General features: G+C 42.4%; 1 protein-coding gene across 4 annotated transcripts in view; it reads left to right on the top strand.

Annotated features, from left to right (window-relative positions):
* The window catches only part of ypel1 (yippee-like 1), a 28,165-nt gene extending 11,343 nt beyond the window's left edge, over positions 1-16,822 (top strand). For all 4 annotated transcript variants that reach the window (XM_037098357.1, XM_037098354.1, XM_037098355.1 and 1 more), the window contains 3 exons: positions 11,960-12,003; positions 13,631-13,739; positions 15,730-16,822. In XM_037098357.1, the coding sequence (XP_036954252.1) occupies positions 11,960-12,003; positions 13,631-13,739; positions 15,730-15,819 (243 nt within the window). In that variant the 3' untranslated portion in view covers positions 15,820-16,822. The remainder of the gene's footprint in view (positions 1-11,959; positions 12,004-13,630; positions 13,740-15,729) is intronic.
* Positions 16,823-17,728: the final 906 nt, after the last annotated feature.

Here is a 17,728-nt window from a genome sequence, read left to right as displayed (position 1 = left end):
CTGCTAATCATCAAGATGCTCCATGCTGCTGAGGTCGTAAAAATGTGGGACATATACAGTTTCTCCGAATGTCTCAATTTGTCTGGACCAAAATTAGAAAACCCAAAGCGTCAAGTTTATAACGATGTAAGACAGAAGACAGAACTGCAAATGGTCACATAATAGAGAAGCTGAAATGTAGAAATCTTCTCTTTTGTGATAAATCTCCTAACAAGATACAACTATTATTCAAATTCTATCAACTGAGCAAGTAATTGACTCAAAGTTTCAGTAACAGAAGTTGTACTCTGTAGTTTCTGACGCATAGTTGTTGTCAGATTTCGACTTTAAGTAACTGTCAAGATGTCAACATTTTAAGACGTTATTCTCAAATTAAAACTTCACCTTGTGTTTTGATTGATCATCGTCATGATGTGCTCCTGCTGAGCCTAAACTTTCTAAACGAGAGAGTCTGTACCCTTATGATTTCAAGACATGAGATGTGTCAGACTGTTGTCATAGAAACTCATCTCTGTGAGACTGTGACCTGAAATGAATCCAAATTATTATTATTATTATTATTATTATTATTTTAAGTGTCAGAACGTGTGGTCTGAATTTACAGAGTTCTTCTCTACACTACAACTCAAGGAAAACGCCTCAAAGACTAGAAATGGTTTTCTGAGGCCAAAGTTGATATACTGTCGTGAAAAAACCTTGACATGGAGCTCCGAGTTAAAAAGTGTGTTCTATCACTCAAAGAGTCCCTAAAGCAAAATTATTATCCTATTGTTATCCTATGTGTATATGTGGTTCAACACATTATCATCCATACATAGATAATGAGTAAGTCAGGAGCACATTGACTTTTAAAGTCTTTCGATCCTTTGGAGGGTTTTTATCCTGGACACCAATAAGAGACTGAAGTCGCATTTATCATCTGAAAACAGTTTAATTGATTTGAATCAAAAGTGTTAAAACAGAAAAACAGAGATTTGTAAAAAGCTTCAGGAAAGTGATATGAAGCCTCCATGGATCAAAAATTCATAACAAAGAGTCATTATCGACCATGGTTGCAGTTGAGGCTCCCTGTCCGGATTTAGGGCTGCAGGGCGGATTTCTGCTGCAATACCACAAGTGGCCACTGGGCTCAAATTGGAAGCAAGGTTGAGCAGTGATCCAGGTCTTTAAATGAATTAATGTGTTGAATGAAGTCCTTGCTATCAACATATTCTCTAAACAGGAACTCACCAAATTAAATCTGCATGAAACTTTACCACTGAAGCCAGTTTCAGTGGAGCCGGTTGAGAGCATCCAAGCCAAAGACTGACTTCCTATTGGGTCCGATTGTATTACTCCGCTAAATCAAATTCAGTTAACAGGAAGGGTCATATACACCGCAGCTCACTTACTCGTGATTGTGTTTGGGAAAGATTCTTCTTGGGCCAGCGTGCGTCACATGATGCTCCCAGAAGTTGCAATACAGCGTGTGGCCACAGTGCCAAAATGGCGTCACAGCCAAGCCACGTTGCATTGGCATGTCCTCCTGTTCCCTTATGCTCTCAAGCACAACAGCATCAATTTGTCAGAGGAATTATGGGTATCGAAGTCCAAATTGACCAAACAGTCGCTGACATTTGGAGCCTCAAAGTGCTGCTTTACTGTCGCCCGTAAATCGGCAGCTGGTGAGCGAAGAGTGAGTGAAGTTTGTGAACTATCAGATGAACCACAGTTGTCGCGACTCAAGCAATGACCTTTATGTGTGTATAAAAAGATGGTGACAGTGTGCTCCCTGTGCGTTGCACACTCACCATGCGCTAAGCTGATTATTCAAATGGCAAGGATGATCAATCTGCGCACTCGCCATCTCCATGTCGAAATCCATTTGCCTCCTGCGGCTCGGAGAGTTGGAAGCACACAGCTTGTTAGTGCAAGCAGGAAGACGAGCTCGGTAAACAGCTCTACCACCAGACTGTGTTGATCCTTTCAGTGGGATCAGAGGCCTTAAGATGGTAATTTTGGAGTTGTGAAGTCTGCACAACGAGGATATCACAGGGTTTTAATTGTTAAAGGCTGTCGTAAATCACGCCGATGTGCCTTTGGCTAAAGAGAGGGACCATCCTCATTCATCTGCACCTCGCTTAACCTGCCCAGAGCCATGTCAGATCTGCGGATTTACTGTCACACGGCAAAGACTGTGACTGTTTTTATGATTAATGTTTTTAGATGCAGTGAGGTTTTATTGGCTCCAGTGTGGGAAATGAAATTGCCCCTGCGGCAAATTTTAACTGGATGCAGATAAGAAAAGAAGTGGAAAGGAGTTTAGGAGATGAGGGTTAAACAAATATCCCTCATTTCAAGCGCAATCAGAATGCAGAGAAAACATAATAAAAGAGACATTTGAAGAAAAACTTGATTGAACTGAATATTATTAAAGTCAAGAAGAAATAAACAAAGAAGAAATGCAACATGTGATTTAAAGTCATGAAGTTTCACACAATCTAGGCTGTTATTTTCCTTTTGTTTCACTTTCCTGTTTGATTCACGTCCTCTCGTATGCAATCAGGAAGTTCATCGGTTTGAGACGCCACATAAAAGGAGGAAGAAAAAACACCACCAATCATAATAATGAAACTTTGTATAATCATTATAGGGAACCTTTGACCAGCAGTGCAAAACTCAGTTTTGTCATTTAAGATGAATGAACGCGGCACATTTTGAGCAATTTCTTAGCAAAAAACTCACATAACAGTTAATCAATTACCAATATAGCGTTCTTTAGACTTCCATTTATAATATATAACACAGTTCAGCGTTTTGAAGTTCAACTCACTCATTTCTACTTTCTTGTAATTCCACGCTGTGGCCTGGAATGAATAGAGTAATACGTGGTGGGGAATGAAGGGAATGCTTTTACAGATATTTGGCTGTGATGCAGCAGAGTGAAACTCGTGCCAAAGCACCAACTACAGGTCGGCCACTTAAAGTGTCAGTGTGAATGAGGTTTTTCTGGAAGCTTTCGGAGTGAGCTGGGATACGTCTGCTTACGGTACTGACGACCTGTGTGCCTCAGACGCACTCTGAGATGCTCCGCATGTCTGCTTGAATTGCGAAAAAAGTCAAACGTTGGTGCTTTTGCAAAGAAAGGTCATCCAAGAGAAAGTGTAGGTTTGATTTTGGAGCCTTGAAAGATTACACTGCTCTTGTTGCATTTGTTTATTTATTTATAATCTGATGATTGGTCATGTAACATATTATACTTAACCTCAACAGCATGCAAACCCCAGCTTTCCCTCCCCCAACCACTGAACTAATTCCTCTTCAGTCTGACTGACCTTTTCATACGTGCTGTTGCTTTGTGATTGACCAACAGTTGGATGAAAGTGTGACGTCGGTGCTGAGGTCACCGTTTTTATGTCTGTTGTGTTTATTTTGTTTTGTTTTCTTATATTAGCGTCACGCCACATTGTTCGAAGAGGTTCCTCAGAAGTGACGCCGGAGCAGGAATGCCGGAGAACCAGTTGTGTCAAACTGGGAAAGGCAAATGAATTAGATTTATAACCGCACAGTGGCAGCCGCGTCTCTGGGAGTTCCCAAAGTGCTGAAATAGTCTGCCGCATTAGAGTGATGGCCCATAAGCATTAATTCAACTCCTTTCGTGTTGTGGTGCATTATTGAGACATGAGCTCTTAAAATAATTTGTTTGTCGCTCGTTGTTTGCCCAGATAGGATAAACGCTTCACTGTAGGCTGGTTAAAACCACACTTCCCCATGTATGGTCATGTTTATTAGCATCTGTTTTGTCCACATTTTAATTTGTAATCTCTTCATGTTGTGTTTAATAGTGAAAAAGCCAAAGATTCAATGAGGCATTTAATCAGGATATGAACTAGCCACCAGAATGCATCGCGTTCTGATTGAGCTGAGCTGGTGACGGGACCTCTCCATGCTTTGCCAGCGATGTAGGACTGAAACACAGCGTCTGAATCCAACCGTCACCGCGATTCATTATTGTAACTTCCACAGCTGTCTGGAAACTGCTGCTGTAGTGAAACTGTCTCTTTACCTCAGAATTCCCTGTTATGTAATCGGCTCTGGTGGCCTTTCAAATATGTTTTGGCAAATGTCTCACATCTGTGCAATGTTGGCTCTCCCTCTTGTGTCTCGTTGTGTCCTGGTTGTGCAGGTGTTTGGCCTTTTAAAATGCAGACTTTCTCACCAAACATAAACGGATATCAGTGGATCACAGCGATCCATTTTTTTTTTTAGGTCTCATGAAGTGCTTTCATTTTGTCCAAAAAGTGATGCATCCCCTATTGAATCTGACTGTTTGTGGCAGGAAAATGGTCTCTGATTGTATTTTTGTACCAAAGTGGTTGAATCATCACAATTTCTCTGCTTTTTTATTGTGTATTCTTTAAAAAAGAAATACATAACTCACGAGTTAGATACTTAACGTAGAATTAAAATTACTGTCAAAAACATTTTCAACAAGAATTTTACATCATTTTTCCTAAGCAAAGAGAAAAATGCACTGGCTTCTCAAACATAAATATTTATTTGCTTATTTGTTTTCTGACACATCCTACTGTAGAAAAATTATTATATCTAACTTTGAGACTATTGGTTGGACAGATTGTTCAACATCAATTGACATTTTATAGACCAAATACTTTTCTTATGAATTGAGAAATAATCTGCAGATTCATTGATAATAATTGTAGTCTGTATACGTGTTTGTGATCACTGTCACTGCCTCTTTGTGATTTTTAAATAGTTAAAAAGCATCTTGTATCTTTTTAAAACTGATTTATTGGTAATGCTGTGCAATGATTTGGACATAAAAGATTTAACTTAAGCACTTCAGATCCTTCTGTAGGCAAACATCCACCTGCCTCTGAGCAAGACTCCAAGTCCAAGGTCTCCACTCGGAACTCTCATCTCAGAGGTCAGAGGTGAAAAGCCAAAGACGACTGCAGTGATGAGAGTTGACTGGGTCGTGTTTCCTTGTTTGCTGGACAAGTGCCAGAAGGCGACCCATGACAATTGACCTGATTTGTTCCAAACAATCCACTTTGTTAATAATTGGATTGAACCGAGGGATCTTCCTCGGACAGTCTGTCTTTCTCCTGGAGGTTTGACGCTGTGTACATGTCGCAGAGACGTCAGGCTGCTTTGCTGTAGCAGCTCATCGTGCTTCTGTATCTGTCTGCAGAGCTGTTTGTTGAACAGGCTAATGGATGAACACAACTTAGTCAGCAATTTTTGAGTGACTAAAAGGACAGGTAGATGAACATGGCCTGAATGTGCACAAATAACGTTGTCCTATGAAACTCACAGACGGGTACATGTAAGAATGTTTTCTCAGACCGCGTGTTAGGAATCCAGAGATTTTAAATTTATATTGATATCAAACAGAGAAAAACCAGGAAATCCCCACAGTAAAACTAAGTAACTAGAGAATATTTGGCATGTTTGCTTCATATGTGTAAGTTGATACTCGATGTTTAGGTTGATATATGAAAATTGTTCTTATGAATATCTTGATTTGGGTCACGCTGCTCACAGATCCGTCAATAAGCTCTCTATGCTCTGCTACACCTCCTCAGCATTTGTGTGTTCAGTCGTCCGGGGCAGCATCACCGGTCCTCAGCATCAACCCTTCTAAGCTGATTATGTTACTTAGGAGAAGATGACACCGTAGTCTGGTGTTTTCCACTCCACGCTGCCAAGGGCCACTCACCCTGTCCATGTTTGACTCTCATCCTTTGTGAAATTTGTAAAGTGCCGTCCTTCAGCACCACGTTTCTATATCAGCGTCTTTCAGTGGGGAGGGAAAGGCAGAAACTGGTAATCCAGCCATGCTAACAGCACACAAAAGGCGTTGGGGGAACTCTGCAGGCGCTGGCAGATTTTCTCACCACAGTTGCAGTTTGAGTGCTGGAAATCTCCTGAGCCAGGTATATAAAAAAAAAAACTGTTTCCCCTCCCCGAGCTTATGCTCCGAGTCTTCGAGGCATGCCAGCCGGCGAGCAAAGATGCAGATGGAGCAGCTCGAGAGAGAGAGAGAGAGAGAGAGGGGATTAACCTGAGCACACGGGCCAGAAGGAAGTGAGGCAGGCACTGTGTCCATATCTCCCTCCTCCTCCTCCTCCTCCTCCTCCTCCTCCTCCTCCAGCCCTCAGCCACTTAACTGGTAAATATGGGATGCTTCTGAGAAAAAGGCAGTTTATTGCTGCTGCACACTTGGAGTGGGGTGAAGTTTTCTTTTCGCAGTAAAACTCCCTGACAACTTAAAATTAATGTTGGATGCCATTGAGGCTGTGCTGCTTTGGGACTCCTCTGCCAGCAATGATACACATATTTACGGACGCAACGTCCATTTTAAATTCACTTGCCGATTATTTTCTTCACAAATTGTTTTGTCTGCAAACATTTCAGAGACTAAACAAACAAGGGGCCCATGATGACGTCTTTTAAATGTCTTGTTTAGTCTGAGCAGCACTCCAAAAAAAACCCCAAAGTGGGAACGAAACACAGAAAAGAAGCAAATCCTCACATGAGAGAGGCTGTAACAACAAGTATTTTGTCATTTTTGCTTGAAGAATGACTCAAAATGCACAATATGGTTAATAATTTCACTTTAGAACTGCATTTTAATAATAAGTTCACGACCTGTAGTTCATGCACCCCCTGAGGGTACAAAGGCCAAGATGTAGCGGGCAAAGATGGATGCTTTATTATTCATAGCTATAATAAGATTTGTGTTGAACTCATGGACTTTTCCCCTCTTCTCCAGACACTTGCGTAATGCAAGTTACAATTGTGTTGTCTTCTTCTGAACTTGAAAACAACGCCCTCGCCGGCAACGACGCGGGTGGCTCCTGTCCACATTGTCTACGGTCAGCTGGATAAAGCTCAGCCAGCTTGAAGGCCAACAAGACACCAGAGTGACATGAAAACATAATCACTGACTTGGCTTTATTTCAGTCAACACCCGCACCCGAAACACGCCGGAAAATGGGGAAGGGCAGGCACAAAATCTGATCTGACATCTGTTGTTATTGCCATCCTGAGCACGCTGCATCTTTTCAACATCGCTGTCAGTTCATATTTTTATCAGATATGGGTTACATCCTACAGCAGTTAGGAGCACCGTCCTGATACCAGATAGCAGAGCGAGCAGCAGTCGAGAGCGGAGCGTGAAGGCCTGCAGTGTGGACGTGGTCCTGGAGCGCGACGACGCAGCCTGAATACTGAGGAGGAGGCAGAGTGTTTAATTCAGCACCTTGGCTTCATCCCACCCATCAGGCTGATGGAGGCCCCACTGATGGATTGATCACACGTTTTCTTTTCTCACCATTAACGGACACAGTGTCTTTTTGGTCTCTCTCTCCCCCCCACCCCCACCTGGAAGTTTGCCAAAATGCTGACGGTTTACATGTATTCGGTGCAACTGTGGCAGAAAAGTCAATTTGTTACTGTTCTCCCTCTCGCTTTTTTAATATCATAATTAAAACAAGTGTATTCTGTGTCAGCAAGGTTTTATTAAACTGCACATTAGCCAGACTAGCAGTGGGACTTCAAGGATGGCAGTGTTGGTCAGTTGGTCCACCACTTCAGCCCAAAGTGAAAAGCATTGGATGGATTAAAGTTGAATTTTGGTGCAAATGTTTTGTTGTACACAGGATGAATTGTGTCGTTTTTTTTTTTTCACAGAGCACTAGCAGCAGGTTAGAGTCACCCATATTATGAAATATGGCCAAATAGCCTCATCTTTAGTTTGCACTGAGTGCAAATTAGCTAACGCTGGCATGCAGAAATGCTAAAAACATGGTTGATATGTTGGCTGACAAACAGAGGTGAGTAACACAAGTGTGTAGAAACGCTCGAGATCTATTTCCATGTGATAGCTTATACCATGTCGGTGAAATAATCATACATGGTGGGGATCAGGCCTTTGAAATGGCTTAAATGCTCCCCACCGTGTAGCATTACTTATGTAAAGTATTGCGGAACATAATGTGAGATTGTAAATATGGGATGCTTAATCCTCTAAAATGCTTTACCCCTAAACTGAATTGAAATAGAGCTTTTGGGTTTAACAAGTTGAACCCTCACCTACCACAGTCAGCATCTGTTGAGACAGATGGTAAATGTCGACCTCGGCAGGTTTGTTAATAGCTTCGAGTTAATCTGTACTTCACAACTTGGGTTGTCTTATCGTGTCACACGTAAAAATCCCCCTTGTGATTTTGGTGAAATCAGATGCAGTTCGTCCGCCCGTTAGACCATCAGCAGAACATCACTGCTCTCTGCAGTTGTAGCATTCTGCGTCTCGGGTTGGATTTGTGTTGTCGTGTGTTTGGCTGAAGGAGCGGATTGCTCTGTGCGAGGTATTGTTCCCTGTTAGTCCCGTGTGGTCAAGAGGATTCAGGGATTTTGAGATTTGCTTTGTAGAATTCATTTCTAGGGGAACAAGCGTTTTTAAAACAAGTGCAATTGCAGCAGCTTAAGAAAACGAGCTCGGTAACCACACTCCCGTTTGCTCATGTTTTATTAAGCAGCAAAAGAAGAAGAGAGAGAGAGAGAGAGAGAGAAAAAGAGAACCTGTGGGAGTACTTCCAGCCAGCATCTGATTCTCGCTGCACTCTTACATTTTGAAAACAATCCCTGCAGGATCCTGTTGGCCGTCTAATAGGATTGTTGGGAGTCTGGAGGGTTTTAGTGCAACCCCAAAAGCTGTCTGTCTGCTGTCTGCTCTCAAAAAAACATGAACCAAATGTTTTCTTTCTTTCTTTTTTTTTCTCCACTCATCTCATCAGATTTTGCTGTAAGATTCTTAACGGGCTGTGTGACAAGCATCCTCCTGCTCCTGTTGTGTTTTTTGTAGCCGAGTGCAGCAGCTCTGGTAGGGAGAGAAAAATGCAGCCAAAGTAAAAATAGACTGTGGGAAACAGATAAGGGCAGAGAGAGACGGAGCCCTCCCTTTTTGCCAGTGGTTAAGTTGATGGCTGAGCCACAGTGAAGCACAGATATGACACCCAGCTCTTGTCACATGGAGTAGACCCCCCCCCTCGCCTCGCCTCCCCTCCCCGGACTAAACACTGTGGAGAGGACTTGTTGTTGACTCCACAGGGACCGACCTAGTTCCCTCTCACAGCTAAAGGTCACATGTCTTGTGGGTCAGGACTGATTGTGTGTGGACTTCACTGCAAACACAAACAATGAACTTCAGGATGTAACAGTAAGACATCAACACCTACAGTGACTAGAGGAGGGAGCAGAGAAGAGAATAATAATCGTTTTTTTTTTTTCTTATAGTTGCTGTTCTTGAATCAGTTCCAAACCAAAACCCTATTTTGTAGAATAAAAACTTTCCCAGTTATGACAAACACCGGCAGCACTCGGGCAGTTTAAAGTCGTCCCTCGAGCCTTGTTGGTGGTGGTGTTGGTGGTGGTGCTGGTGGTGGCTGTGGTCAGTGGAGGAGGCAGCTGGCGCTCCTGTTAGGCGGTATTAGCTCAGCGCCCTCAACCGCAGCCACAAACTTATCTGCCGCACTCATTTGCAATGGAAAAAGCAAAGCCGATTGGGGCCTGTCTGCCGGCCGAGGATGACGGGGCCGGAGGAGAGAAGCCTGGCAGGCTCTGTCGTCTCCCACTGTGACGGCTTTACTGCTCTCTGTTTACATTAATATACAGTAACATCATGTGAAGCCTCTGTGGCAGGCGGATGGCAGGCTATTTATAAGGCCTCTAAATTCATCACAACTGTGTGATTGCTTTTATGTTGCGTTCAACTTATACATCCATTTAATTTCATCGCACTTCTTATATGATAGGCACTTTTGTCAAATGTAAGCTGCTCTGACATGATATCAGATTTACACTTCAGTGTTTATATCAGGTTTTGTTGTTTCGAGCAGAAAAACATTTTACAGTCATCTTTTTCTAACGTGTGGGAATCTCTCTGGTCGTGAAAACAGAAGAAGGCACGCACATCCAAACCAAAAATGGGTGGATGCGAAATAAACGGTTTGCTCACTGCAGAGCTCAAATATCCGGTTATTTAATGCACCAGCGTTATTATAGTGACACTGCTCCTCTAAAAATGTAACTACCTGGGTGCGTTAACAGGGCAGTAGGAAAGACTTTTAGCTGAAATTGTCAAAACAAAAACGATCTCTTTCTAAATCGAATGTTACTACTTTATCCTATCAGGACAAAGAACTCCATAAAGAGGCGGTCCTGTCTGATCCTCCTGTTTGCTGCTATGTCTACGCGCTCATGTGGCGACGTAGAGTGGAGGGAGGGGCTTGCTAACTGCAGAAACGGATAGTAAGTTAGCTGTCATTTTGAAATCAAACATTCAAATGAAACACGTGCAGTTTTTTTCCTCCCAGTCTCGGCATCAGCAGAACCTTTAGGTTTGTCTGTTGGAAGTGTCCAGCATTTCCCACCGCGCAAATCAGTCTCTGATCTATCTGCATTTATTTGGGCATGGTATTTTATGTCGACTCCTAAAATCTTAGTATTCTGTGTATGTGGAGCAGCACTGAGACGTCACAGAGATGCACGTACTTGTGAACAGTTTCCTCGACAAAACTTCCTGCGATACTTTTGTGCGTCTTTATCCGACTCTGGGGAGTCCGTCGCGGAGCTCCGCAGCTCTGCCATTGTTCGGTTTCATTATGCAGAAGCGTGGCAATCCTTCCTGAGAAAGTGCACGGCAAACACTTTGCAGGTAGCAGGATACAAATACAACCGTTTCACCCCATTCTGCTTTTTGACACTTGCTGGTGAAATGTACAGTGAGGAAACAGAAGGCAGGGAAAGAAGAAAACTGCAAGCTGGCAAATATGGATGTAAACAATCAGTATTCAATGAAATCTGCTTTGCTATTGCTTTAAGGCTGGAACGTGCCTCTACCGGCTGCACGGGAGAAAAGTCACCTGAAGGTGTTCGCGTGGCCGCTTCTTTTATGCTCTTCCTATTGTTTTCATCCCACCAGGAAGTTCCGTATCACCTTTCCCTGCGTAGATCTGCTGTGGCATTAATGTGCATCTTAATTCTGGCCTCATGAGAAAGGAAATGCATTAAAAATGTTTGTTAAGCCTCAAGGACACACACACACACACAAACACACACACACACACACTTTGTATTTGTTTATAAGAAAAGTCCACAGGGCACCTTTAACATAACTTACTCCTCCACGCATTTAAGCTAAAATGGAGCTCAGTAATCTAATCAGCTGTGTGTGTGTGTGTGTGTGTGTGCGGTTAACATGATACCCCGCTAAACTTCTATCATGGCTGTGCTTTTTTATTGACATTTCATCCAGATTCAGCTCAAGATTGTCGTTTTTGTCGAGGCATTGAAGCCTTTTCTCCTCTCAGCTGCTCTACACGGTTGTAAAAGCGGCCTTGCTGTTCTGCAAATGAGCCAACACTGCATATCAACAATGGAGCTTGGTATCTCGAGTTTGCAGCAGGCAAAAGATCATTTCATCTATATTTTATGTGTCTGTTGAAAACACACCATCAATGTTCTGTCCATTCTGACCTTCCACCTGCATTTTGACTAACACGTTTGCCAGAAAGTCAAGGGTTGTTAGCAAACTGAGTTTTCTGCTCTGATGTAACAATTAGTCAGAAGGAAATGACTCCAGCTTCAGTTCTCAAGAAACAAGAAGTGGATCTCACTTGTCCTTTAAGTTGAAATGTTGATGATAGACTTGCTCCTTCATGTTCGTGTGCTCAGACTTCAGCACCTCTCTCAGCCCTCATTTTATTTCTAACCTCCAACCAAACTTGGGTGGGGGGACCTTGCCAAGGTGGAAAAACGAGTATGCACAGCAGTAACTGGGAGAAAAGCACCCCAGGGCGTCGGTTGCCGACATTCTTGAACTCGGTGGTGTGGTGCAGCCTTGTATTGTCTACTTACATGGTTTTCTCTCCCTGTTTCTCTCTCGTTTCAGTCATTTCAAGGCAGTCAAGGAAGAGCCTATCTGTTTAATTCAGTGTAAGTATGAGACCCACACTAACAACCTGCCTCATTTATGTGGAAAACTTTCCTCTTGTTATGCACTTTGTTTATTCGGGCTCACGCAGTGTAATTAACAAGTGATCTGGAGCTTGTGAATAAAAGTTACACGGACTCACAAGTAGCTCATTTGATGGGCAAAGTTTAACGGTGTACTCACTCTGGGTGTGTTTGTTTCGGTTTAAACCAGAGCTGAATTTCCTCCCCATCACTTCAGCTTACTCATTTCCTGTCACACTTGTTTAGGCTTGTCTTCTGACCATGAACACCAGCTCAAAGCCTCGGCAACGCATTTGAGCTGTTGACCATTTAACGCGCATAAACAAACGAAGCGATGCACAGGAAGGTGGCGCCCCCAAAAAGAACAACAGAAAGGAGCATGTCTGCCTTTAGGCCTTCACGTTTACTAGCCACAAACAGGTGAAAACAGGATTTTCTGTAGATTTCACTTCCAGTAGCCTTATCTGATTATCTGTTCCAACAAACACGTTGTACTACATCAAAATGCACTTGGCTGACACGTTACAATTTGGCCTTACGTTCATATAAACACCCACTTCATCATGTGGAGAACAGGAGCTGGATATCAAGGATTTTACAGAATCATAGCGAGTGAAAACAAGTCTGATTCCGGTCTCTGCCATCTAAAGTAAGCACTGATTTGGAAATAATAGACCTTGACATCCGGGTTAAAACTAGATTTTTTTTTTTATTGTTACATATAAATGTTTCAACAGTAATTAAACTCCATTTTGAAATATAGCCAGTGATGCACTTGAAACAATCGTAACCTGCACATTTAGCCCAGTTTTTAACCCGCGCACATCAATGAATTTTGTCCTGAAACCACCAAATCGAGGCTTCCTGCTAAACTGAGCCGACGGACTGTTTCGTCCTCTGTGAGTGTTCCAGTCCGCGCCACGAGAACCGCTGCTTAACATCCATCTCTTTAAGCCCAAGAATCACTTTCGGTGGTTTATTTCGCGCTCGGTTGGTTTTTGGGGACGCGGCTCTCAGTCACAATGAACCACACAGAAGTCTACCAGTGTCACGGTGCAGCCGCTTTGTGCAACCTGTCTCGTTTACATTGTTCTTACCTGCCAGAGTGAGCTGAATGAAAGAAGCACTCGAAAGTCTTGAGATAAATGTTCAAATAAATCATCTCAAAAGTGTCTTATGCGAAAGCACTCGCAGTTCTCTGAACAATGCCGACGGGGTTGTGCATGTTGAAGGACATTTAGCCCAAAGAAACAGATAATGTGGTGGGAAAGGCAAATTTTTTGGAGATGTCTGCATGCAGCCCGGTTACATACATTGATGCTGTACTTCAATGAGTGTGTCTGCGGTGAGTTCTTTAACTAAAATGACACTCAAAAGCTAATCAGCGGCAGTGTACGTGCTGGGAGGCATTGGTTTAGAGAGAGCAAACAATACATTTGCCTGAACAAATATGTATGTATTTGTGTTTGAACACTTTGGAAATATTCTCAGCGAATTGTTTTAACTATTTAAAGTGCAAGAAATAATCCATTTTACTTGACGTAAAAGATTTGAGCTTTTCCTCCAAGGCTCCTCCTGACCTCTGCGACCTTTTCTTCACCTGCAGGGTGAATGTCGGCTGCGGGCCAGCGGAGGAGCGGGTACTCCTCACAGGTTTACATGCTGTGGCTGATATCTACTGTGAAAACTGTAAAACCACCCTGGGTTGGAAATATGTAAGTCAGTCGCTCCCTTAAACTTTAACCTGAGCCCTTTTTACTTTCCCGTGTTTAGTGTTTTCCTGTTGCACCACGTACGCCTGTTGCTGTGATGTTGTGTAAGTATGTGGTTTCTTGGCTTCCAAGAGGACAAATTATGCTGTTACAGGTCAAAAGAACACAGTTGCTCTCATTAAAGCGTTGCTTGCTAAATTTTTTTTTTTTTTTTTTTTTTTTTGCTCACGGTTGTGTTTAGGCTCACAGATTGAGCACGTCATGGTCTCCTAGCGCTCAAGATAATTACAGTGCCGAAAGGTTGGCTGCAGACAGCCAGACTGGTACCTCTGAGAGTCTACAGTGATTAAATGTCAGGCCATTTTGAAGAGGCTTGTCCTGGTAATTGTCTGAAAAGACTAAAGAAGGGTGTAAAATAACTGAACAAAGTATGAGACAGGGACTCACTTAAAGCCGCTCCTTCAGTGACAAAAACAATTACAGATTCTCAGAAAGGCCCCGCAAAGCAAAGCAAAGCAAAACAGAGCCGAGCGGAGCTGGTTTACAAGGCAAAGCAGGCTGAGCAAATAATCAAAGACACAGACCCACATCGACATCTTGATTGTCCTGAAGCTCAGCAGGACTGGGACATACGCCGGAAATCATACAGCACTTCAAGAGATGTATTTCCAGACAGGAAGTTTAGACATACGAAATGAAAGACTGAGTCACTGGAGGGAAACCGGCATGGTAAAGCGCTTGTGTCATTCACTGCATCTCTAAAATCCTGCTTGTTTCAGATAATAATGAGACCAGATGGGCAAACGTGTGGGGGAATTTGTCTCACTGTCTTGTTTGTTCTTGTTTGGACTTGAAATTAAATTCTGCGCTGAGTTATTGCACACTTGATCACATGATGTATGCCTCCTCTGTAGCCCTGGAAATGCTGGAAAGTTTTCACCATAATTTACTTGAAAAGTGAGGAGGCCAGAGGGGGTCAAAGTTTGAAGACAACAGACATTAGAGCAAGAAAGATATACAAAGTAAACTGTGTGACATGATGAAATGCCATGGTTAGACTGAGGAGACAAAAAAAGAAAAAAAAAACTGTCTTTCCGTCAGTCTCAAAAATACAAATCCATTGAACCGCTCTCCTTTACTTGATGACCTTTTGTTAATGTCAAACAGAAAGACAGGGAGGAAGATAAGGGATATCAGGCATTTTTTAAATCGATGAAAAGTTCATTCTGGACTTTGGATACAGCGGTTTGGCCAAAACAATTTTAACATTATTTGGTGTCTTAAAAACTCCACTAGAATTTAAAACAAGGTCTGTGAGTGTGGCTGGAATGACTGATCCATCGGTGGGTCAGTGGGATTAAATGTACAGTGAGGAGTTATTTACCGGTTATGAGACAGTCTCGGTTCAATAGTGATGCCTCTACGTGACCTACACAGGCTATCAGCGAGAAGATTGGCTGTTATTGTCGGTTCCTGTCAGTGGGTCAAATTTTTCCTCTCAAAATCACAACATGACTGGGGAATGTTAATAACTTTAGCTTTTCCTCAGCAAAATTACTGTTACCGAGCAACCAGATCTGTTGGCTATAGGCTACATGTAACCTTGACGTCCGAACGGGACTCAGACAAAGCTCACTGTGTTATCAGTCTCACATAGCCACAAATAGATACATAGCCCCATCATCATGCATCCTGCAAACAGCTGTGTCGCCTTCTTTTTTTTTACTTCAAAACAAATGCACATGCTAGTTAGATCTTGAACAACAGGTGGTGGTGGTGTTCATGCCACTTTTGTCCACAGGGGCCGCCAGAATCAACATAAATTCAGTTCCTTGTAGCTACTTTAAATAATTAAAATAATAAGTAATGGCACCGACTGACTGAAAAGACTTACTTTCATTCATCAACTGTGTCATTCAGGCTCTACAGTGGAACGCGGTCTTGTAACTCAAGTTGTTCTCTCTTTTCTGTCTTTTTGTGCATTTTTTTGCAGGAGCACGCGTTTGAGAGCAGTCAAAAGTACAAAGAGGGAAAGTTCATCATCGAGCTGGCTCACATGATCAAGGACAACGGATGGGAGTGACGCTCCGGCCGCGCTCTTGTCTTTTTCTGACCTTGGAATGCTCTCTTTATCGAACTGCGTGGAGCATCGACCACCCTGCCCCCCTCGAACCTCCCCTCACCCCCTTCTCCAACTCCTCCCTTACAGAAACCCTCCACAAAACCTCCACGCCGCCCTTCACGTGCACACACCCACCGGCTCATCGTGAAACCGAATAGAACAAATGACATCAACAGCGACGACGAGGAATTGGAGCAACTGTTGAGAAATCACATCCCAGGAGTCCTGTCGTTACTTCAGAGATTGCGTGTTCTCCTTCGCGGCTCGGGAGCTTTTGGGTTTGACCCCGCCCCGCTCACTCTCACAACCCCTCCACCCCCTCCTCCACCGAACCACGCTTACAAGTGATTGTGGTGATATGGCGACCACTAAGCGTAGGGAGAAAGACTTCACTGAAAGGACATGTCTTTGTTTTCTTTATTTTCGCCCATACAGCGAGACGAATGACTTTGATGACTTTCGTTATTTTAATGTTATTTGCTATGTTATTTTGGTAGTTTTAACTTCTGGGTTTGGTAAGGTTTTGGTTTTGATGGCAGATGGATGTTACTGGTTAGCATTTTTATTTCCCTGTCGAGTCTGTCATATTTTGGTTTGTTTGTTTTTTGGCTTGTTGTATCTCTGCCCATAGCTGAGCATGTTTTTCTTTTGCTAATGTCCAAATGAGCAATCAGGGACGGGTGAGCAGCGGAGGGGAAAGGGAGTTTATCATAGTTACAAATATGTAGCAGCATCTTGCTTTTTTTTTTTGTTTGTTTTTTAAGTGGCTATGGATGGGATTGCAGTTGTGTGGGGTTTTTATTCCTGGTATTTTTTTTTTTTCTTTCCCATTTTTAATTTTTAACTTTTTACTTTCTTGTGAATGTCTTTATCCTCTTCCCGCCCACTTTCTGGTACTTTTGAGCACCCAAAAATCATTGAAAGCAGCACCTAGTATTTGTTTGACATAAATATATATATATATATATATATATATATATATATATATATATATATATATATATATATATATATATATATATATATATATATATATATATATATATATATATATATATATATATATTTGTAGTGTTTGGCTAAATGCGATTGTGGCTGGTCCCATTTTGCAGCAGTACCATAAGTGGAAAAAGACAAGAAAAGGAGCAGAAATAATTTCTAGACTGGGGAACCTGAAATCAGTGTCCACATGTCATAAAACATTAGGACAGACTGTATTATTCCATTGTCTAGTAATGAAACCGTCAGAGACACAACTACATATGAATATATATACACACACTATGATTACATATCCATAAATACTATGAAAATGTTCGTAGTACGTAGATATTGGAACATGGATCCTATATATATATTTGCTGTCATGCACATATGTATATATGCATATGACTGTGTGTATATATGCATTGTGTGTGTGTGGTCAAGCATTACACTGTGGCATACTTGAACAATGCTACTTCGTTTGCACTTTGCAGAGGCCTTGGGTTCATCTCAGTTTAGAGGCAAAAAGTTTGTTCGCTCTCGTGTGTTTTTTAATGGCCTTCTCACAGATGAATGATAGCTCGTTGGAGACGGAAAGAAAGTTTGACCCGGATGGTTTGAGGATATCGTCATCTCCATATAGACTGTAGCGCGTTTAGCAGCTGTCTGTCAGATGCTTCTAGGGAATTTAGGTGGATTTTATTTAAATTCTGTAGACAAATTCTGCGTTTCCTCTCAATTGTTGCCCGATTTTATACTTTTCTCTGAAAGGGAAAAGTGTCATTTGTGATTCTTTGCTGCTATTCTAGAAATCCCGCCATTTCCTCCCGCTTTTGTAGGTCTTTTGCACTTTATAGCTTGTCCGTCTGTCTCTCTCTTAGAGCAT

Source organism: Acanthopagrus latus, chromosome 5, assembly GCF_904848185.1.
Source record: "Acanthopagrus latus isolate v.2019 chromosome 5, fAcaLat1.1, whole genome shotgun sequence".
NCBI lineage: Eukaryota > Metazoa > Chordata > Actinopteri > Spariformes > Sparidae > Acanthopagrus > Acanthopagrus latus.
Note: the sequence above shows the minus strand (reverse complement) of the source record. Positions and strands in the feature narration are given on the sequence as shown.